Source organism: Montipora foliosa, chromosome 8 (genome assembly GCF_036669935.1).
Source record: "Montipora foliosa isolate CH-2021 chromosome 8, ASM3666993v2, whole genome shotgun sequence".
Classification (NCBI taxonomy): domain Eukaryota; kingdom Metazoa; phylum Cnidaria; class Anthozoa; order Scleractinia; family Acroporidae; genus Montipora; species Montipora foliosa.
The window spans coordinates 8743516-8767296 of NC_090876.1; the positions used below are offsets into that span (position 1 = coordinate 8743516).

General features: G+C 37.4%; 1 protein-coding gene and 1 long non-coding RNA gene across 11 annotated transcripts in view; both read left to right on the forward strand.

Annotated features, from left to right (window-relative positions):
* The first annotated feature begins 447 nt into the window (after positions 1-447).
* LOC138012967 (uncharacterized) overlaps positions 448-23781 on the forward strand; it is a 29583-nt gene continuing 6249 nt past the window's right edge. The window contains exons 1-13 of one of the 10 annotated variants that reach the window (XR_011125135.1): positions 9034-10080; positions 12850-12903; positions 13571-13696; positions 13774-13868; positions 14069-14141; positions 16529-16615; positions 17162-17275; positions 18438-18528; positions 20686-20762; positions 21382-21415; positions 21763-21870; positions 22197-22247; positions 22336-22422. This is a non-coding gene — a long non-coding RNA (uncharacterized lncRNA). Of the gene's footprint in view, positions 722-9033; positions 10081-12073; positions 12156-12849; positions 12904-13570; positions 13697-13773; positions 13869-14068; positions 14142-16528; positions 16616-17161; positions 18529-20685; positions 20763-21381; positions 21416-21762; positions 21871-22196; positions 22248-22335; positions 22423-23781 lie in introns of those variants that run through there. The other 9 variants (XR_011125133.1, XR_011125136.1, XR_011125138.1 and 6 more) reach the window with 9 other exon arrangements.
* On the forward strand, positions 1653-7083 carry LOC138012950 (nucleotide-binding oligomerization domain-containing protein 1-like). Its single transcript, XM_068859894.1, has one exon. It carries the CDS (start codon positions 2506-2508, stop codon positions 5518-5520), a length of 3015 nt encoding a protein of 1004 aa, XP_068715995.1. The 5' UTR covers positions 1653-2505; the 3' UTR covers positions 5521-7083.

Consider the following 23781-nt stretch of genomic DNA (forward strand, 5'->3'; position numbering starts at 1 on the left):
CTAGTAATTTAGCGGATGGAACAATCTCAATGTTCGTATTATTGATAGTAATAGGCTCTAAAATACTCTCTGACTTTGTGAATGATATTCTAAGTTCCTTGCACTTCATTCAACTGGAAACCATCAGCTCGAGACTTTATAAAAAATTCGTCAACGTTCGACTGCATTGAGCTGGTTCCGTTTTTTTCCACACACTCAGGGAGGGCAGTATCATCTACATACTTCCAGATGTTCGTATTCACCACACTCAGGTCATTGATCATTATCAGAAATAACCATACTGGTACAGCACGCCATTCCGATACACAATCACAACTCACAACCTCGTTCCCAGGGCTTTTCTCCGCCGAGGAGAGGACGGCCCGTCCTCTCCTCGGCGGAGAAAAGCCCTGGGAACGAGGTTGTCACAACTCAGTCTCACCCTTTGCCTTCTGTTCGTTAGGAAATCCAAGTACACTTGAGCCCTACTTCAGATGTGAACGGCCTTAATTTCAGCTCAAGTAGCCTACTTTGTGGCCATGGTAACTCATTGCCTTCAAAGAAGCCGAAGTACGTACACTCTCAAGTCTAGTTCAGACCATCCTTACGAGCTTACTTATCTACTATCAAAACACATTCCGGAAACGGACGTCAATCAAGCATGTTGTGCGGCGGGAAATTGATTGACAACACGATTACCTTGAAAGCATACTTTGAATACTAAATATGAACGCTCATCACGGTAAGTAAACATGGACGATCTTAAGTATACTTGAGCTCGGGTATACTTAAGGTGTACTTATTCCGCCGGTATGAACCCACCTAGCTGTCTGAGGCCAAAGAATATTGTCGGAGAATAAACCTCTCAACTTTATGATAATCCATCAAAATAACTGACAAGAACAGTCATATACATATCCTGTAAAAGCCTTGCATGCACTTCGGGGCTGTGAAGTCTCATGATCTGTGGAATAATACACGTAATTTGCCTGAAATGTTAATTCAATCGAAGAAAAACAATTAGCAACTTCATGAAAACAAGATGAAATTCCAGCTTGCTCTATTTAACAGTCTAAATAATCTCAAATTAATTTGTACAGCCATCTTTTATGAACCACCTTTAATTTGTGTTAACTATTTCAAAATCTTGTATTCTTGGTGTTAACTGCGGTCCATAATTAGCAACACCAGTTAACTTGCCCACTTGTCTATCAGAACTTGGACAACACTGTCTGTCTAAGAAAGGACTTCAAAAATCTTCACATTTATAGGCCGAAAATCAGATCACTTTTTGCAAGTTAATTTGTTTTTACTTTGCTGAATTCTTCACACAGGGATGTTTTCAGAGTCGGAACAACATGATTTGGTATTCGGCCTTAGGGTAAAGACTATAAAGAGAGCAGTAGAAATAAATTGCGTGCGAAATTTTACGACGTATCTTGATTGACAACTTCAATTGCTTCAAGCATACTTTGAATTCTAATGTGGACGCTTACCATGGTAAGTAGGCGTTCATGCTCTCAAGTGTACTTGAGCTGCTGCCAAACTTTAGGTGTACTTACTTCGCTAGTATGAACCCATCTTAGTGTCTTGATGTAGTGTAATTGGCATTCAGTCGATGATTGAGAAACTCAATTCGGTTTTTGGAACAAATAGTCGATAAATACGCCCCCCCCTTAAACCAGAACGAAAAATTGATGTCTTTTTCTAGCGTTTGCTAAGAATTTGATCTTTTGGTGATTTGTTGATACAAATTATATCAATACAAATATTAGTCGGACCGAAGGAGGCAGGGGTGCATTTTGTTAAAACATACAGTACTTTAAAAAAACTATTTTATTAGTTATTTTAACTTTCAAAATGACGCACTACTTTTTTGTCACACTGATTAGATCTTTCATGCCTGGCGCCTTTGCGTCTAGTTTTGGCTCGCAGAGTGAGGTTAGTGCGGGTCATTGGACATGTTTAATGAATTGATTGAGTGCCAAGCCATGCCCTTATTTAGAATGATTATTGCTGTCAATCTCGGCCTCATAACGACGACACTACTTTCACCACACCCAGATCAGAAGCAAACTCGACAACGATCAGACAAGACTGAAATGGATTTTTAAGGGAAGCGTTGACTCCCAAAACTTTTAATAAGATCAGTTATGTGCTAGTTTTACTTTGGATTTTTCTTGGTTTGGCAGCGACTGGGATATTTTCAGAGTTGGAAATCAGTGAACCCAGTACATTTTGTCAAAAATATTTCATTAGTTGCTTAAACTTTCAAAAAATGACTCACTACTGATTTTGTCACTCTGATGAGATCTTTCATTATTGAAGCCTTGGCAACTGGTTTTGTTTTTAGCTCGCAGAGTGAGGTTAGTGCGGGTCAATGAATATCGCATTGCGTGTTCAAGCCATGCCTTATTTAGAAAGATTAATTAAAACGTTCAATTTGCTGTCAATCTTGGTCTTATAAAGACGCCAACTCCACTGCTTCCGCCACACCCAGCCCAGAATCAAACACACGAAACCTAAATGGATCTAAAAGACTTGCTTATTCCCGAAACTGTTAGCATACTCAGTTATGTAGCAAATTTCTTTTGGATTTTACTTGATGGGATAGTTAGTGGGATATTTTTAGACATGGAGATCAACGAATCAAGATTCGACGTCAGCTGCGATGTGAAAACCACCAGCGAGAAGGGTTTTATCCAAGGAAAGTGCTTCGACCAGTACCAAAAGAAATTCTACAAACTCGGCATTCCTCTCTACCCCTTCGTCATTGTTAATTTCCTCTCGATTTCTTTGGTGTCCCTTGTTTACTCCCTGTGCATCAAGTCCACAGTTAATAGACTCAAGGGCGCACTCAGAGATGCGGAACGGAGGTTGAGCAATCGAAGACGAATTCGAAGGCGTTGCCTTTTCTTCGCATATTTATCTCAACTTGCCGCAAAATTTGCTCTGGGGATCATTTTCATTGTCTTCCTAAAGACTGACTTACTCTATTCCGGGCACTTTCCCGCAGATTTTACCTGTCCTCTTGAAAGAGGCAATGATTCGGAAAAGCTATCTACGAACCAGGCACAATCAACAGTTTACGAATGCATCAATCGCGGAGCAGGGAAAAAGAATTTCTGGACCAATGCTGTGGCAGTGGTTAACGGCATTTTCGCATTTGTTGCTTTCGTGGAGATTGTCTGGATCTTATCACGAGCTAAGAAAGGAAGAACTTTCATGGACAATCTACAGTTTTATACTGATCATTTGAGATCGAACTCGGATCAACAACAGGAAACACCTCCAGGAGAAATACCGGAAGGCGTCAATATCCAGAATGTTCCTTCGCCAGTTAATACGGGCGAAGCGGAACAAGAAATGCTTTTGGAACACTCAGAACTCCCACGAGAGCGACTTGAACTGACAGAAGCCATTGAAAAAATGAAGGATGATTGCTTAAATATCACAGAGGAACTGACTGATCTTACACTACCCTTTGGACGTAACCCAGGCGAAGGCCTGAAACCCAATCATCTTAACATTGATCAAATCTATGTCAATGTGGCAATGCATGAAGGCAGAGCTGATCATGTCTTTGCTAAAGACAGAAGCGAACAACTTAAAGAATACCCGCCCGATTCCAAGAACTGTTTCTATGCCAAGCCAGAGCATGTTATTGACAAAGAACACAAGAACGTCCTTATTGTTGGACGTCCTGGCATAGGAAAGACATTGCTCAGCACAATGATTGCTCGAATGTGGGCATCTGGTAAAGCGTCCAGTCGAGATCAGGATGACAAAACAAACATTGTTGTTGTGTTCCTCATGAAATTCAGGCGCTTTGCAAGCAATCTAGTGCTTAGTCTTCACGAAATGTTAGCTAACGCAGAAACAGTTAAGCACTTAAATAAAGCTGTGTGGGAGTTTGTAATTAAAAGCCCAAGCCAAGTGCTTTTTATTTTTGACGGAGTCGATGAATATTCTGCGAAAGAGGATATCGCTAGAGAAGACCACACATGTTACAAGAATGGCTTGGAGGAGAAGATGCCCGTTTCCGCTTTATTTAACAAGCTAGCCAGAGGACAACTTCTTGATGATCTAAACATAATCACAACAACAAGGCCAACGGCAGTGCCCTGTATTGCACATGTGAACTTTGATAGAACAGTCGAAATCCTCGGATTTACGTCCGAAAAGGTTGAAGACTATGTCGAAAAGTTTACACAAGGAGTTCGCGACGCAAAGGACAAAATTTGGGGACACATTAAGTCGAACATGAACCTGTTTTCATTGTGCTACATCCCAGTGAACTGTTTTCTGATTTGTTCTTGTCTTCTCGAAATTATCAGTCTCACTGATACAACACACACCGGGCTCCCTACAAGAATGACTGATATTTACGCGATGGTTGTAAAGATTCTCTTCTTTCAGCACAGTCGGCGAAGCAGCACTCAAGGTAATCTTAAAGATTACATGTACTTGCCGTTTAACAAACTCCCAAATGATCACAAAGAAATTTTCAAGAGACTGGGAGAAATTGCTTTTGAGGGAATAAAAGAAGGAAGATTGCTCTTTGAGTCAAGCGAAGTCAGTGGTTTGGAAGATTGTGGACTTCTTCACAGATTGCCAGACACCAAAGCCCGTTTTAATGAGCCTCCGAAAGCCCAATATTGCTTTACACATTTGACACTGCAAGAATTCTTCGCTGCAAAAAATGTTGTGGAGTCCTTGAGTAAAAGAAAACTCAAAAACTTTGTGTCAAAACACATTAACGATGGTGCATGGCAAATGGTGCTGCAGTTTGTGGCTGGATTACTCGGATCTGATCCAGAAACAAAGAGCTCAAACAGCGACATTTTTATCAAACTGCTTCCAATGTCGACTGTGAAGATATCCGAAAGGGAAATGACCTGTTGGCCAGCTCATGAAGACAAACAGCTAGCACTGAACTTATGTAAGTGTTTGTACGAGATTGATGATGAAAAACAGCAGGCAGTGTTACAAAACAAAATTAAGCAAATTGGCTTTAACGCCGTAGATTTTAGTTACTGTTCACTCGGGCCTGTTGACTTTGCTGCTGTCTCGCATTTCTTAGAAAATGCTTCGGGAGTTTTGAGTATGGATTTGAATGGGAATGATCTTGGTTCATTGGGTGCAAAAGAAGTGCAAAAGTTTCTTGTCAATACTGGATGCAAACTAAACAGCTTAAACCTCAGGAGTAACGAGTTAACTGATAAAGCAGCCGAGCATTTATCAGCAGCACTAAAGCACAGTAATTGCAAACTAAACAGCTTAAACCTCAGGAGTAACGAGTTAACTGATGAAGCAGTCGAGCATTTATCAGCAGCACTAAAGCACAGTAATTGTAAACTAAACAGCTTAAACCTTTCACTTAACAAGTTAACTGATGAAGGAGCGGAGCATTTATCAGCAGCACTAAAGCACAGTAACTGCAAACTAAACAGCTTAAACCTCAGGAGTAACAATATAACTGATAAAGCCGCCTTCACTAAATCAGTGGAGCATATTAATTGCGAAGTTGAGTTTGAATAAACTGAAACCCCAAAAACACGCAGTCGTTTCATTTCGATGTTTTTTAGCTTACGAAATTGAAAGTTTGAAGTTAGGACGATAACTAAATCAGTAGGAGAAAAATTGAAGGTTTAAATATTTCAACCCTTTGAATATGAAGGAGCCATGGATTCGTGAAAGCTTTTTAAATAACAAAATTATTATAGGTTCAAACATAACAGATGAATGAACAATACAAGAGCAACAAAGTCAAACAAATTTGCCAATAACTTTCGTTTATTTCACTGTGACATACAAGCAATTTCATTTAAAATCCAGCTTACCAAAAATAGCTTCACAAAGACAAAATGTCCAACTATTTCGTAAAACCAAACAACTCTTTTGAAGTGTCCATGGTCTCTGTGTAAAACATTTCAAAGCTCAGTTCCTTGCACTTCTTCCCAATGAACCTTTGATTATTCAATGCTTAAGTAACTTGAATTTGTACTGATAATTTCTTTACTTCCATTCTTTAGTTGTACTATTTGTAAGTCCATTGTAAACTGATAGCACAGGATCGTGTTTCAAAGGCGCCATTGAGCATATTTTTCTTGTAAATATTGGTTTTGGTGGAAAACAAAAAAATGCTGAGTTGATTTTCAACTACTTTGCTGATGTCATCTACGGATCCAAATGAACCAATCATTTGGAACGTACATGTTAATTGCCGTGACTTTAACATCTTCAGTTCCCACGTCCTGATCCCGTCTGACCTTGTAGCTCAGTCGGTAGAGCGGCGGAGATCTAACCCGAAGGTCGTGGGTTCAACTCCCACCCTGGTCAGAGTTTTTCTCTGTCCTTGTGTGGGCCCAGTTCCATCAGTAGGGCTAACGCTCACATGGTTCACATGGGATAGAAATCTAGCACTTCACGTTACACTACACTCTCTTCAGTTAATTCTGTCCAATCAAAAAGAAGTTTGTTCAATTAACCAATCACAAAAAAGACTCAGAAAATGTCTTGTTTTCTAAGGGCCGATTTACACGATACGATTTTGTCGCATGCGACAAGCTCACGACAGGCCTACGACACGACTTACGATTGTGGCAGCGTTTTAAAACATGTTTTAAAATGATACGACATTTTTTCTGACGTACACAACAATTGTAAATCATGTCGTGGGCTTGTCGTAAGCCGTTGTCGCATGCGACAAAGTCGTACCGTGTAAATCGGCCCTAAGAGGTCCAATTCTTGAATGAAATGAACCAATCAGGAAAGTTGAGGTGAAATTTGGATCCTAACTTTCATTAACTTTCAGGGATTTTTACTTTGTGAAAGATTATAATACTAAAAACCACACCCCGAAGTGGTGTTAGGGGTAGTAAAGAAAGTAGTTCCTAAAACAAATTGCCCTTCGAAGAAGACACCAAAATAGTGAAAAGTTTGTAAATAATATTTCACCTTTTACTTTTTAATTGCTTTGTAAAACTCAATGATCAATATGTAACCGAAGATTTGTCATAATGCATGCTTGAAATTGTTTACAAGTAATGGTTTGTAACATTTGAAAAAGTAGTTGTGGTTTAATTAAAATTTTGAGATGAAGTTTTGTGTGTTTGCATGAATTGACTCACTTTGTCCTGTCACGATACGCTCCCCAGTCTTGGTGACGACTTCCCTGTGTTTTGAGCTCTACCCCCGGTATTGCTCCAGTGATTTGGTTAGACGTTGTTCACAAACTGATGTTTATTAAAATCCCTTAAAACTCTATAAACACCGTGAGAACTAAAATAAAAGATACAAATAAATTACAAAATAAGATTGCGAAAATAACAGGATATAAAAATGTCTTACACGCTTCGAAAGTTACAAAAGTAAAAGGAAAAAACTTAAGATCAATCTACAAATAACGGTAAAACGATGTCGTATACTACTTGACTTTAACTGAAGCCTTAAATCTTAATTTTACAATTACAAGCAATGAAATTGAACTTAAGCGAGTAAAGCTACAAACTGCGTACATAAACAAACTAAAATAGCCGCAAAGATAATTACCTTGGTGCTGCCTTGATCACCAGAACAATGATAAACTTGGAGAAACTTGTTAACTTGTGGTGAATTAACATATCTTGCGTCAACTGATCTTGTAAACGATAAAATTAACCTTTTATAACGGTAGTTGGGTGTCGCGGCGCTTACGCGTGAGTTTTTGCGAGACCATAGAACTTACTCGAAAGATCTAGAGACTACGGTAGCGTACACGAGAAACTAATACGCATGAAAAAGCCTTACATAACTGAATACACGTTAAAGAAACTTTCAACAACCAGGAATAGTACTCTTAAGGATGCAAAGTCTAGAAACTGAGCGTTAAACAGCTTAAGGACGTTCGCGCCAATTGTTTCTGCGCATCCTTACTGCGCACGCAAATGCACACGCCACGTCATACACGAGCGCGCGCGCTAAGTAATAAAATGAGAAATGATAGGGCAAAAGACCATTGCTATAGCTTTGCCTAGATTTAACGGTCTTGAACGTTCGGTGACCCCTATTTTTCTTTCCAGAAACAGATTTTATTTACAATTATCTCCACGTTGTCCAAAAATGAACAAAAAATCAATGTAGGAAGTTAACAAAATTTCAAGATTTCTGCTCACGGGATATCAAATCCTGCCATCTTGCGGCTTCAAGGCGCGTGAAACTGTGGTCGCGAAATGCGAACTTGATCTTTAAGGAACCTCACCAGTTGACCAAATTCACTTAATAAGTCCACTTAAACAATATTTGGCAGAGAAGATTTCACTTCAAAGATTTAATTGCAATGTATTTGGGTTTACAGACACTGGCCTTATTCGCTAACGAAGCCCGATTTTGTCACATTTTGGGTGTTTTTCCGGGCATGTTCTCTCCAAAACGAAGTCGGTGACCCCCCATTTTTTTTACATTTCTGACATAACTAACTCGTCATCTTACAGTGGTAAAAGTTTCAGAAAAAAATCAATGTTGAAAAATTTTCACGCGAACGTCCTTAAATAAGAAACCTGTTGAAAACTTGCGCAATGTTGCGCGTGCAAAATTTGTTGCTGAAGCGCGCGCCGCTTTAAGTGTCGTACATCACGCGCGCACAATTTAACTGCTGTCGCTACACCCGGGGCCCCTGAAAATTATTCATTTTAAAATTCTAAAAATCGGAAAGAAACACCACCTTTAGTAAGTTATTGCTTTTGCCATTTTAGCTCTCCCAATTTCAAGCAGAAAGTAAAAATAAGAAGTAAAACATCTGTCATTTTACCGATGATCCCCGCTTATTTTTTTTGATATCTCGTCGAGAATGCTGAAAGTAGCATTTGCGAGCTTCAAGAACCCCCTACAAGTTTGCTTCTCTGGCGCTTGCTTGTTAGCCCCCTCAATAGAAAGTACGCTCTTCCGTCCCTGAATAACGCGAAGGAGTGTGAAATTTCCCCAACAGTAGCTCTGTTTTTCACCCCCTCTCTCAAGAATACTCCTTTGCATGCAAGCGAGGCTGTGATGTAACACTATTACCCCACCCACGATAAGAGGAGTTGTGACTTTACAGCGGAAAACGAAGGAATTTCGTGGGACTTTTTTAATCTTCGGTTTTTGTTTTCGTCGGGATTCTGCAATCTACTCCGGATTTTTATGACTTTATGTTTTTCACGCGAAAATCATTCGCGAATACAAATCCCCTCCCCCTCCCTTCCCCACCTGTGCACGAGTTAGAAGAATCAACAAGCGAAATTGCAGTACTTCACTCTTGAGATTATCGGGGCTTAAATGGAATGGGAACTTTTCCTTTTTCGTGTTTCTTTTCGATAGTTTGGAGTCCTCTTCATAACATTTTCGTCGTTGTTTATTTGTCCTTGTTTAAATCGAACATTCCTGTGCTCTTCAGAGGAATTGACTCCGAAAGCCATGTTGGTATTATTAGAGCTCCAAGAAGACAACAAGATCCCCAAGAAATCATGCAAATTTGGCAAAGTAGTTGTTGGAATCACAGGAGCCACAGCACTTGGAAATTGTTCTTGGCAATGTACCGTTTGTCACGCAAGCTCTTAGAAAAATTTGCCTTCCTTATGTGCCAGCGACAGAGAGACAAGTTGCTAATATTATAAAAACGGCAAAAACCTCTTAAAGGCAAGGATCGACGATGGTGGATTTGGGCAGTGGCAATGAGAGAGTGGCAAGTTTTAGTTTAAAACTCGTTTATCATTCCACACGTTGAAGGGGTATAAAGCCCTGGCCAAACTATCGAACAAAGTTGGATCCCACATGCAACATTGTTGGATGTAAATGTTGACGTAGTGGCAAAACACTATCCAACTTTGCTTGACGAATTCAAGTTTAAGTTGGTGCAAAATTTGAAAATGTGGCGAAGCGTTATGCTACGGAAGTTGTTTTAGGACGGAAAGTACGTATTCAAACAAGGAAAAACGAAAGAATGATTAAGAGAACGTGTAGAAAAGGGTATATTCGTTGCAAGATACATTCGCGCTTAGGGGATGATGATTATGAGCTCGGATCAATTTGTAGGAATTTTAAACGCTATTGAACCAGACATCTCCAAACAGCGATAATGATTAGGTAGGCTAAAAGTGTCCCACAGACATGGCCTTGCTTCCTATTCGCTGATCAAGGTTTCTGGCTGTTCATAAACAACCACGACGTCCCCTTGCTCCTTGTCCGCCATCTCTGTTGCAAATGATGTAAGAAGCCTTGGCTTGAAAATAAGATAGCGATTCGTGATTGGCTTAAGCATTACGAACGTGACTCGATATTGCTGTGTCAAACAGAATTGTTGGTTGTAATGTTTGATCAAAAGCAAACTCTATCCAGCATTTGATCGAGCAAAAAATTTTGGACGAACATCTTCCAACATGGGCGGCCAAACTGTCGAACAATGTTGGATCGAGCAAAGTTGGAGCCTTCAATCAAACTTTGTTTGATAGTTTGGCCAGGGCTTAAATTCTTGGGTTGCACCGTCACGCAATTAAAAAATATTTCGAAACTATTCAGTAAAAAAACCGTCAAGGAATTACATTGTTATAGGAGGTAATATTTAAGACACTTCCCCAAGTTTTAGGACTGTACGTTTTCCCGATCTTCAAATATTTGTCGAAATATTTTGCACAAATTTACTTAGCCCAGTATGGAGCCACCATGTTGGTGTTCCTCCAAGGGACACCAACATGGCGGCTGGAAAATAGTGTAAACATCTGGAACTGAAAGACTAAAATTCCCGAGGTAAGTATAAATTTTTCGACAGACACATTCATAGCTGTATGTCACGCACCTCCATAACTCTGAAATTTAAAATGTTACTGTTTCTAGACGACGCATGTTCTTGAGCAGAAAAGTTGTTCACGGATATAAATTTACCCCCTCTCATGCCTGATGAAGATAATAACTTTGGTGGCTCTTTAGTTTCAGATTTTACAAAATGATGACATTACATGCAACCCAAGAATGGGCCCTTTGCGTGACCATGTCACTTGAGAACGGTGACCTTGTGTGAACCTGTCCACACTTATCCGGATATTTTTGAATCCTCAACTTTTATTCTCCGGATTAAAAAATATTCCCATCCACACGTAGCGTAGTCAAATCAAATTTGCCTGTCTGCGGCTATCCGAAATGGATTTCTAGTGGATTTAAAAATATCCATTTTGGAGAGTGTATTAAAAAAGTTCCAGATTTGCCAGCAAATTCACCAGATATGTGTGAACAGAAGGCATATCTGGAAAGAAAAAAATTGCAGATTCAAAAATATCTGGATATGTGTGGACGGCAGCCTGAATCCTAAAAAAATGGTTGTGGTACAAAATAGATGCCAGAAATGGAAGGAGCGTGATGAAATTAGTGAGAATGTCAATTTGAGGCCACTGACATTTAGGTGAGAGATTTTACAGTGATTTTAATGCTTAAAAAACTTTAACTGAGATTTATATGGAAAACAGCTGCTGGATTGCAAACTTTGCCTCCAGTACTCAATTTTTTTACAATTTTTAAAGTTTCATACTGTTCTAAAATCACATTTTGTACCACAACCATTTTTTATAATTGACAAGATCACATGACACGGGCATGGGAAGGGCCCACTCACCAATGAATAAAAGGAAAATGATGATGATGAAACGGGCCTTTTTACTTGAATTTTCTCAATGATTTGGTCACGAAATGACAGCAAAACCATCAATCATAATGATCATTTGATCATTTTAATAATTATTACGTACGTACTTGGATGTAGTTTCTCAGATATGTGCTAAGTTCTGCACATAGGAACATGGCATTGTTCTATTGCCAAAATTGTGGTTTTGTCTGTTTGCAATTCCTGTTACATAGTATTTTACTGTCATAATCATAGACATAATCTGTTGCCTAATGCTTTCACTAATGCAAATGGTCTGATTTTGTAAGATTCTTTGTTAGGCCAGTAAACTGAGGTCCTGCATCATAACCTTAAAGTCTGTAAATAACCCTGTGAGACAACAACAATTATAGGAAGAATCCTCTTCATAATACTGGGCGTAGCGGGTCTTTCAGTTTCAGCAATGATTTTTTTGCATATTTCCAGCTGTACTAAAGTCGGGGTGAAAACTAAGTTTGCAGGACAACAGATGAGCACAAAGAAAACTTAAGAGGGTGCATAGCCGAATGTAAATGACAATTTTGTTACCATTGTAAAAATTTAATAATAAATGAAAAGTAGAATAATTGTAGTAAAAAGAAAAGAGGATTGGCTGTGTGTGTTCTCTGACTTGTTCTGTTATTAAGTTCTTTTAGATGAGACGTATGGTTTACAGTCAAGCTAATAATGTCATGTGTGACCAGTATCCACAAAACTGAAATATAATCTTGGAGCTTCCGAGATTTGAATGGAATCTGGGAGATTTTTCTGAAAGTTACTGTACGAAAAATGCACGTTAATGGAACAATTCATCAAATGTTTGAAATAGTTTTCACTTTTCAATCACCTTTTATTTTATTATAAAAGGAAAGTTTATAGCTAAGAATTTATTTTCGATTTATCAAGGAAAATTATCCACGGGAAATTCAGAATCTCAAGAATGAAGTTCAAAAGTGGCACATGTGCAGTTCAAATTTTAAAACTTCTCAGGTCACGCGTGACATAGCTTAACTGTAACACGTTAATTTTAGAAGGCTAAAAGTCCAAGCAATTGCAAATTTAAATTACAAAGGCAGGATGGGTTGTGTTTGGTTTGGTGAGGCTATAGGTTAAGGGGTAGTGTGATTCTCTTTCAATTATTCTTGAGCCAACAAGGCAGTGATATTTCTTTGATACATCCCAAGAGGACATTATTCTCAGTGATCCTGTTCTTTTACTTACAGGTTAAACTGTCCAACTTGGACATTGTTGCATGATATTTTGGAGTTGCTGAGATGGTAAGATTTTAAAGAAGCTTTTAAGATGTAACAGTTGTAACTTTTAGACATCATGTTTAGGAGAGGTGTTTGTCCTAGTACCTCAATACAACTTTGACACATTTGTTAAAAATTAGCATTTTTACAGATCAGCTGGTTACTAGAAGATTGGTTTCTCATGCAGCTAAAAAAGATCTTTCCAGCCAATCACAAACCTTACATAATGTTGTACCCTTGGGAGTGAGATAGGTCTGTCATGAGATATGAAAGGTACTAAAAAGCTCATCTAAAAATGTCCTGGTGTCCTTTAAATAATGGTTACATAGTTCTAGCATAAGAGTTGTATGCTCCAGGTTGTTCCCGGCTGTTGATATGGGTAATTTTGTCAATACTTGGCTGGCTAGCAGCAAAGGTGTGAGTGCATGCTTTATAAGAATATAACAACTAGATAGGGGTTCTGATCAATGCTACAGATTGGGTCATTGGCGGAATATCGCCGTCTGTCTGTCTTTCCGGTTTTTTAATTTATTCAAAAGACAAGAGTGACAGCTTGTTACATTGATTAGTCCCGAGGCATCTGCTTGAAAAGTTATTGAAACCCCTGCATTAAGGGTTTAAAAGCCACTACGTGGTAGAAGCTGAGTGCATGGAATCTCATTTTCAGGGCTTTATGATTTACTTTTTACAGTGTATGAAGCTGCTGGATGTCAAAATTGGGTGTGCATCTGGGTCATTCCTGGGCATAAGTGAGTAACAAAGAACCAGATCCTATACACATTCGACAAACTACTCAAGGATTAAAAAAGTCCAACTGGTGAGTGTAACTTACACAATTTCGGCTTGTAAAATTAAATATTAATTGAATGAAAATTTTCTGAATGCTTTTTACAGCCTCTTTTAGGCATCTAAGGGAAAAAGTTCAAGTTGCCGCAAGCATGTATTTTGATGAGAAGGATTTTGCAAGAACTGAAATCTTACATGTAGAGGTATAGTCTAAAGAGTATTACTGTTTTTTCAGTTGTCCAGGCAATGGGATTTGCAAGTCATAATAATTTATTGTGACAAGTTCTCTCTTTCAAAATTATCATCTCCAATCAGTTTAGCCTAGTTCATGGAATGTTTCTTTTAAAAAAACAGACATTGGTCACTTTTTAAAACTATTTCAACTTCTCTTCTCTTCGTATAGGAATTATGAAAAAGTTTGAACATGTCTATTTCAGCAAGCTAAAGTCAAATGGAGGAGTCTGTGCTGTTTGTTGGTGAGTTTTAAAGTGCCTCTGATGTAAAAAATACCTTTAACTTATTTTAAAGGGGCAGTGTTTGTACTAAAAATCTGAAAGGCAAAGGAGACCTGTTTACTGATGGCAAACAAAAATGAATGGCCAAAGTTACTTCAAAATGGCTATTTTAGCTCACAGAAACCTGTCTATTCTTAAGTGTTTTTGGTTATGCGTAGCCAAGATTAATTTGAATGCCAATTTGAAAGCATTGGGTCTACGTTTTCAGATACTCCCTTTGCATCTTAGATAAATTCCGTAATAACTTAGCGTGGCTCATTTTTCTCTTAAAATTTGATAGATTTTAATCAGTCACTGCGGTGATACAGAAGCAAGTTAAGAATGAAAAATCACTGAAAATTGATTTATTAAATTTATGGGCAAAATAAAAGGGATAAAGGAGTAATTCCCATGATACAACCCATTTAAAGACCTTTCAAAATGATGAAGAATGGTGTTTTCTATTTTGGAATTCCTTCTTTGACGTTCCAGAGATATTCAAGTTTTTGTTAAAAATTGGTGACGTCACAAACATTGCAAAATGACTGTAATGAATCACAAAATTGAGAATATCTCCAAAAATATTGGAGTAATGATTTTCAAACTTGGCACCAGTAATGTACATTAGATAAGGCACAAAGTGACTCCCCTTAAGATGTTGCCATGGCAACAGTCTTGTTCCCAGTCCCTTTCTTCAATGAACCAAATATCTTGGACTTGGAACAGATAAGTACAGGCAGATGGTCAGACTTGAAATGCATGTGATGCCCATGTTTTACATCTCTGTATAAGCTTACCAGCAGTGGACATGCCTCATCACGACAATAAATGACAAAATCAATCCTGAGTTAAATAGATGCTGCAGCAAAAAAGGTTGCCAGGGCAACAGGAAGAGGGTATTGTTTTTTGTCTTTAATACTTGAAGTAGGTTACTGTTGCCAAGTTTGAACAACACCCATCCAATATTTTCGGAGATATTGTTAATATTATTAGAGTCATTTGCAATTTTTGTGACGTCATTTTTAAACAAAAAAAACTTGAATATCTCTGGGACGAAAGAAGGTATTCAAAAATAGAAAACACCATTCTTCATCATATTGAAAGGTCTTTAAAGTAAGCAAAAGATATTTTTCACTTCATAGGCATAGTTTAATTTTCTTTATGACAGTCATGTCAACACCAACAGTTTAGGTCCACTTCATAGTTTACTTTTCTTTATGACAATCCAACACCAACAGTTTAGGTCTTAGAAAAGTTGAGTTATTAGGTTGAAAGTATGTTTGGTCCTTGTAATTTTAAGATTTTTCCAAACGATAATGGGCGTTTTGGTCTAGATATATTTTTTATCGAACAACATTTCATCTGGGTAAATGTTACGCGTGACGGCCATATTTTTAATCAATTTTGTCAAACAAAAATTTCACCAAAAATAAGAGTGCAGTGAATATTCACGAAACTTTGCATATTTATTGACAAACATGTTACCCTTATTTGTGTGAAATCTTACAAATGTACGGCTTATAATAAAGAAGATATTTGGGAAGGAGTTTGTGTCACTCTGATTGTACACATGTAATGTGCTACTGATCGTCCACTCAAAAACCTTTTAAAGGGTTAACCTATTCTTGGTTTTCACTCACATGATCAACAGCCATGTTTTTCAACGAAAGCAAAAGAAAACGTTTGCATAATGTCAGTTCGGGACGCCAACATGCCGCTGTTTCTTTGTTTGGGGACACCAACATGGTGGCTTTGACGCCATGTGAAACCCGAGAATTCCCTCCTGAGATTGAGAATGATAGGTTTCACTCTGTCTAATGCCAGACAATTTTACTTGCCTTTGGGGGCTGCTTTTTTTTTTTGGGAGGGGGGGGCGGGGTGTGAATGGGTTAAGGGACATTTCCATTATTTACAACGATGATCGGGTCCGAAAAAAAACTGAATGGGCTTTGAAAATTTTTCTTTCTGTGGAAACCAACATTGTGTTATTTTCTCAAACAAAGTGACCAGGTTTTAAAAAAGTGTTGACTTAATCCTAAAACTGGGGCAGAAAAGCGATATTTATTTGTTGAGAACAACATGTGGAACCAGTGTAATTAATTGTACATAATAATTGAAATTCATCCAATAAATTGCGTCCTGAAAGGGTTGTCACATCAACAGCACACCGTCACAGTCATCATCATTGTTATATGATCATCATCTTCAACATTCATTATTAATGATGCTAATCCTTTGGCCCCTAAGAGGTTCCTAGTAATGAGCAAAATTACCTGGCATTAGACAGAGTAAAATCTCTAAGTGGCCATTGTAGTAGGGAAAAGGTTAATGCTTCTTTAAACCCCTTTTTTTCCTAACTGCTGGTCAAGAAAGCAATTGAAATAAAAGAAGAAATGGGCGACTACATTCGAGAGTTTTCTGTGTCTCAGTTTAACAAGCACCACTCAACACCAAAGGTATTTGGTGGGCTATTTGCATTGTCTACTTTTTACTGTATGCTGTTTTCTTGTATCAATGTTTAAAAGGTGAATACATTAGAACTTTTGTTTTAATTGTCATACACAATTCATTGCGATAAATATTATTACAATGTATTATATCTTATTATTTCAACCTTTTTCTTCCATTTGAACATAAACATTAAGCATACAGTTAATTGAAGGTGGAGTTTAGCTTAACAGCTAATTGCTGTCAACATGACACATGAAAATTATTCCAGTTTTATTGTCTTAATTCATAAAAATTCTCTTTAGGATAATGATAATGATATAGGATAACAAGGACGCCAAAGTGTGTAAGTGCATGGAATGGAACTTCTAAAGGGAGGCACATGTCTATGAAGACTTTATTATTGTTATTATTATTATTATTATTATTATTATTATTATTATTATTATTACATTTTAATTGTAGGAGTTTTGAAATCACTGTTTTGTTAGTTTCCTATTCATACGATTATTAAATATTATTATGAAAAGCCACTCTCTTTCCATTCATCACAGACTCGTTTTGGCCTACCTTATGTAGTACATATCACAATGAAGACTGATATGAGGCATTTGGTTGTTGGGTAGTTTAAAGCAAGCTGAAAAATGTCCTCCGGCTGTGGCCATGAGGTTTGTACATTTGGGTGGAGTTTCAGTCCATCTTCATCTGACTGAGAACATTTATCTCCAGCTGCTTTGGTTTTCATCCACCATTAAAACGTTAATTTTTAACATTAATTTTAAGTAACTCAGGGCCACAGGTAAATACATATGGCTGTGGTTCTATGGTTTGAGATCAGGCAAACAAATGTCCTGACACATTGGCTAACAAATTGACTGGAGTATTGCTGTAACATAGCGGCACCAAATTAGCACCTATTGTATATTACATTTCGCATACGCATATATAAGTAGGTTAGCACATTATGCATGTAACATAGCAGCACCTAATTAGCACCTATTGTATACTACATTTTGCATATGCATATATAAGTAGGTTGCAAAGAACAGAGCACACACAACCACGCGGTGTGTGTGAATAACCAGAATAAACTCCATCGACATCCGACTACATGGTGGCAGCATTTTACAAGAATAATCGCTAGAGTCAAATCGAAAGAGGCCAGCAAAAGCGAATTATGGCAACAGCAACGTCTTTTGCATCGCCACAGATGAACTGGGACGCTCCTGATCCGATAATTGCATTCGCAAGATTCAAACAAAAATGTCAGCTTATGTTCTCAAAGACGCCGATGATGAAGAAAAAGTGAGCTATATTTTACTCTGGTCGGGTGAAAAAGGTCTGGATATTTACAACAGTTAGACATTCACAAAGGAGGAAGAGAGGAAAAAACCTGCCATTATTTTCGAACGGTTCGAGAATCAATTGAGAATTAATTATGTCAACGTGTTGTGAAATGAAATTAATGAGTAAACAAGACTGGACCACTACATTAACCAGCAAATTGGGTACATATACATGTACTAGAAATACTTTGACAAAGGGGGCAAAAGAAAAACTTTTGAAGTAATGCATTGTTTACGGTGATTTAATTCTTAATACTAGGTAACTTATAATTCTTGAGGGTCAAGAGTCAGATGTTGTGCTTGGCCATGTTGGGCACCCGACTTGTTTTCCGTGTTTTGGCCAACAAGTTGGTAGTGTGTTGGTTATTGTTGGTGACATCTGCGCAAACACATCAGCCAATGAATTGGATGATGCATTTATAGCATGAGATTTTTTACCATTACCTATCATTCAGACATGTTCATAACTCATCTTTTGTCCCAGGAAACCTAAAAACCATGTCGAAGGTATCGCAAACTAGAATCCATCTCTAAACGTGATGAAGAAACAAGAGTTCCAAGAGTATGGAACCTTGGTAAGCACACAAGCAAACACAAAAACTCTTTATAATCAACATGGGATTTAGAAATATCCTAAATGTTTGGTTTAAAGGAGTAGTGTCACACTATTTTAGTCAAACCTCAAATCACTAAAAGATGTCCTAGCTTGCATCAGTGAAAACCAAAAAATAATGGTGTAGTTTTGTTGCCATTATGACCATTGAAGTGCAGTGAAGCTATTCTTTGTTGTTTACGGCCGAGGATGAAGATTTTTTTATTATATTTTATTTTTTTATTTTATTATAATTATTATTTTTATTTATTTATTTATTTATTTTATTTTATTTATTATTATTATTATTATTATTATTATTATTATTATTATTATTATTATTATTATTATTATCACCTTACAGGATGGAGAAGATGGAAATGGATTGAAACTTGAAAAAACTGAAACTTTCAAGTTTTGTCTTCAGCAAGACACCAAAAATTAACTATGAATAGCTCTTTGTGCCATAAATATATTTCATATCTTGTCAGTGGGTTGTCAGGATAGTTGTATGTGTGAGCTTAATTAAAGTTCTAATTTAATTAGATTTTTGCCCATTTTTGACCTAAAAACAGCAAATTAAGCATGATAGTGCCCCTTATAATGCCTACCAGCTCTTCAAAGGGGCTGTTTCATGGCACTGCAGTTTATTTTGTGTAGTTTAACCATTTTGTGTAGTTTTAACAATTACTCATCCCTACTTGCTATGCAACTCAATGTTAAGCCAGAAAGTACTTTTCTTTTAAACAACTCAAATCAAAGCTTTGTGGTAAAAAACTGTCTGTCGAGCATACAGAATTAAAGTTACAAACAACAGAGATAAACTTTGAAAAACTGTTATGCTGAACAGTTTTTCCTAATCACAATCCATTTTAATCTTCTCCAATTTTCCTCATCCATGCCTCCTTTTGTATTTGCTGTTTTATTCAAACCTTGCTTCAATGTTTTAAGTAGTTATTTTTATGTTTGGTTTGATTTGGTTTCCAACTCCCAGTCAAGAGACTGGTTATAAAACCTTAAAACCTTCAAACGCGAGAACAATATTGTTGCAATCGATGTTGAACTGACTGTGACAGTGCACAATCTTTTGTTTTCACTTGGCACGGGTTCGCAAATTAGTTGCATGTAATTTAATCGAAAGATTTGATTGGTTATCTTCTCAGAAAAGGTGTGTTTTTTGCACCGTCAAGGCCAAAAATACAGACAAAAACATGAAACAAGAAGACTTGAGAGTTTCACAACCATTACATTCACTATGCTTTGGTAACACGGCTCCGTTAAATTAAACTTTTCATCAACAATTTCTAAATTGAGTTGAAATTAACAGATCACACATTCACATTACAAAGGTGATCTCCTCTTAGGGCGGTGCCTACTATTTCAAAGGTATTTTTGCACGGTTTGCTGAATGTGCGGGAAAAGCAGATCTTAACAAGTGTTATTGAAATCCAAAAAGAAAATTGGGGGTAACCATGCATTTTTCGAAGATAATTAATCAACAATATTTATAAAAAGCTTTAAAATACAAAGCAATTTATGGCGTTTTTTTCCAAATTGAAGCTTAATTATCCCTGAAAAATGTGTGGTTACCCCCATGCAGTTTCCTTTTTGGATACTGAGATCACTTACTAAGTTCTGCTTCCTCCGCATAGTTTTGAAGCATGCAAAAATATCCCTGTATTAATAAGCACCAGCCATACACCTTACCGGTATATAATCCAAAATGGCCGCCATTCAAATATTCTTTTGTTTTTATTCAAATTAGCCCTTGATGCCTTGTTCTTAAGCTTATCTTGAACAAGGCAACAAGGGCTAATTTGTATGTGCATAAATCAGCGGCCATTTTGGAATAAGGTGTATAGGAAATCCCAGTATCTCGAGATGCGCAGAACATATGCGCAATGACAATAGTAGGCACCGTCCTTAACCTGATGACACGCAGTCCAACGTTTAAATGTTGGTCAACAAATGTTGAACTGTGTATCATATACATGTAATGTTGGATGCTCATTGACAAGTAAGCCATTCAACAGACTGAAAATTGTTGGAAAAAGTTGATGGAAATAGAGATGAGCTATGTTCTGTTCAACAGGTTTCCATTACTTAATTGACCATCATTCATCAAGTTATTGTTTTTCAGTTTCTAGAAGCAGACAACACACGTTTCAACATTTGTTGCACAATGTCTCGTCATCTTTAAAGCAACTACAATACACGGTGGGCAACCAATCTCTAGAGACTCGGATAACAATAATATTATTTATTTAATTAATGTACAATAATTATTTCTGGTGGACAAACAAGAGGAGCCTGATGATGCAATGAGAGATCTTTTGGTTTTGCCAACCAATGTGGCAGCAATGATGTTACAAGAAAACCACCCATACAATATGACAATGATTATTCATTTTACTATGATGCGTGGAGTGGTCATCCATTTTCCTGAGGAGCATGGGTCATGATAGAGATGCTCTTTCCATCTTGATTGAACGAATGTCGCTGATCTTTAACTCTTTGTAATGGACTAAAGACAATAGACCAATTTTGATATATTAAAATTCAGTCCTAAACAATAGGCATCATCTCGAGGCTCTGGGGAATAAATATAAGGATTTGTATGAGTATTCTCGTGATGATGCGTTTTGTTTAGGACTGAATTTTAATATATTGAAAATTGGTCTATTGAAACAATATTACTGTTTTAAGTTTTTTGTTTAAAATCATCTGTGGCTACACAGTCACATTCAATAACTTCCAAAGTAGGAGCCCATTCTTTCTCTTTTCCATTGATTTTTTTATTTACCTGTGCTAAATTTGTATTGTTAAAATTTCACAGGCAGTATGGATTTAGCAAAGAGCAGAGAGACAAAGTAAGTCAATAATTAAGAGACAATCATGATTTTCTTAACGAACGATCTTCACAGTTGAAAAAATGGCCGGGTTTAAATTGGATTACAGCTGATGACCATGTGATTGTGCTGCAAATGGCTCTACAGATGAGCCGGTCAGTCAAGCAACCTGGGAGCAGCTCAGTTGCAAATGTAGAATAGAACCCATAGGCAGTGAAAGTAGGATGGAGGATAAATGAAAACTTAAGCAGTAGTCATTGTTCTAGTCTCTGTATTCTCTCTGTTGCAGCCAGTAGAGATATTTGATGATCAGTGACGAGAATGTATATACATGTAAATGCAATTGTTATTACTTCCTTTTTCATTAGGAAAAGGAGCAAGCCGAGAAGAAAAAGGCTGCCACGGCTAGCTGCCATCCCTGGAAGAATGAAGTCAGAATTGGCAAGTGAAGAAGATGAATATATGTGGTGGAGCAGGTATTTTACTCGTGTAAAATGCTGACAGGGTTGCATATGGTTGCTACTAGTTTAAATCCGTCTCTGGTGGATACTCTAGCTCGATCTACCACCGAACAGAGACACTTCACAACTACATGTGCTCCTCCGATCTGAATCACTGTGACATGTTGACACGTGTTTTGCACACCTCTATTTTTTGTATTTTATAAAGAACAATTGTTACATTTAGTGTTATCTTGATTTGAAAAAAATCCAATTGCTTGAAATTTCATAATGTAGCCGTACAAGTACTGAAGTTTTAGTTTTTCTCAAACAATATGTTGTCATATTTTTGTTTGTTCCAGAAACGTCTAAAATCATTGCTGAAGGGAATGTCTGTTATGGAAGGAAAAGAGGTAAGGCAGTGAGGGGATTCATTTGTGTAGATAACGTTCATTTTCTGTGAACAATAATCAAATGATTACCGGTATTATTTATTTTCAGGGTACACTATCATCCAGTACAGTTGGATCAATAGTTGGACTTCAATCGGAGGAAATCTCACAGATTGCGTCTGAGTATGCTGAACGGGTATGTATGGAACATGGTGGTAATTTTACTCGAAGTACTGACAATGTTTTTGGGAATTTTCAGACGTAGGTTGCCAAAAATTGTATTATACTGCAGTTGTTCTTCTGTGGGTGAAGAGATTAAGAAAGTGGTTCAGGCGGCTGAATTTAGTCCATATTAATTTGATCTCACTAAACTGAAATAGAGACTTCTGCACCAACTCTTTTTGAACAGTGGGAATGTTTTAAAAAGTGCCTAATGGGTGACTGGAAAGGCAGATGTCAGTACAATGGCAGTGATTTCTCCTAAGGTATCTAAAGATACGGAGTGTTGGTGGGCCAGACTTTGAACCTCTGTCCACTTGCACTAAGCGATGGGCTCAATTGGTCGTGCATTGAACTACAGTGCGGGAGGTGGAGGATTAATCTCCCACCCAACCATTCACTACTTTCTCAAATCCCATAATACACCTCTTTTACCCCCCCCCCCCCCCTCCCACTCTAAAAAAATTGCATTGGCATCGTGTTAATGGGATTTGAGAAAGTACAGAATAATAATAAGGGTGCGCTCAATTGACAGGAATAAAAATATGTGGAGTGATGATTTAAAACGCTGTGTCTGGCGTTTTGTAGCAACAAGAGTAATAAAGATATGCTTAAAATAACATTTTAGCAGGTGTTCGACAATTTTAATGTGAATCTCCGGGAAAACACAGGATTTCTAACTTCTATTCCGTGTATTCGTATTCCGGAATACGGTCAATCGAACGCTCCCCAAGAATCTTTAGTCTCCTCGGATAATAATAATAATAATGATGATGATGATGATGATGATGATGATGATAATAATAATTATGTGAGGTGCTGTCATAGATTTGAACATAGTTAATAGAGGGGAATGGTTATGAAACCCGACAAATTTCTTTGTAGTAGGTTTTTGTTCTCTTTTTTGGCCTTGACAGTGCACAAAACAAAATAGTGGTTTACTCCGTACTGAAGAACTAACCAATAGAAACGTGTTGTTTACGTAATTCATGCATAGTGTATGAGCACAAAACAAAACATTGATGACCTTCTTTCGCCGGCAGGGTTCTCCTTATCAGGCGGTAACCGGTAAAATTTACCGCTTGTAGGAGCACCTATTACCGCCTACAAACGCTCAGAAGTCGCTTATCCTTTGCCGAACGTCCAACATTAACCAATTGCTTTACCGGTTTGAAAAGGTGAAAACTAGGGAGAACCCTGTTTCGGTGGCAAAAGTCCCAGTGGAAATAAAGCGCTTTTAGCGAGGGTCTTTCGTTTTGTTTTTCTTTAGTCTCTAATAATAATAATAATAATAATAATAATAATAATAATAATAATAATAATAATAATAACAATA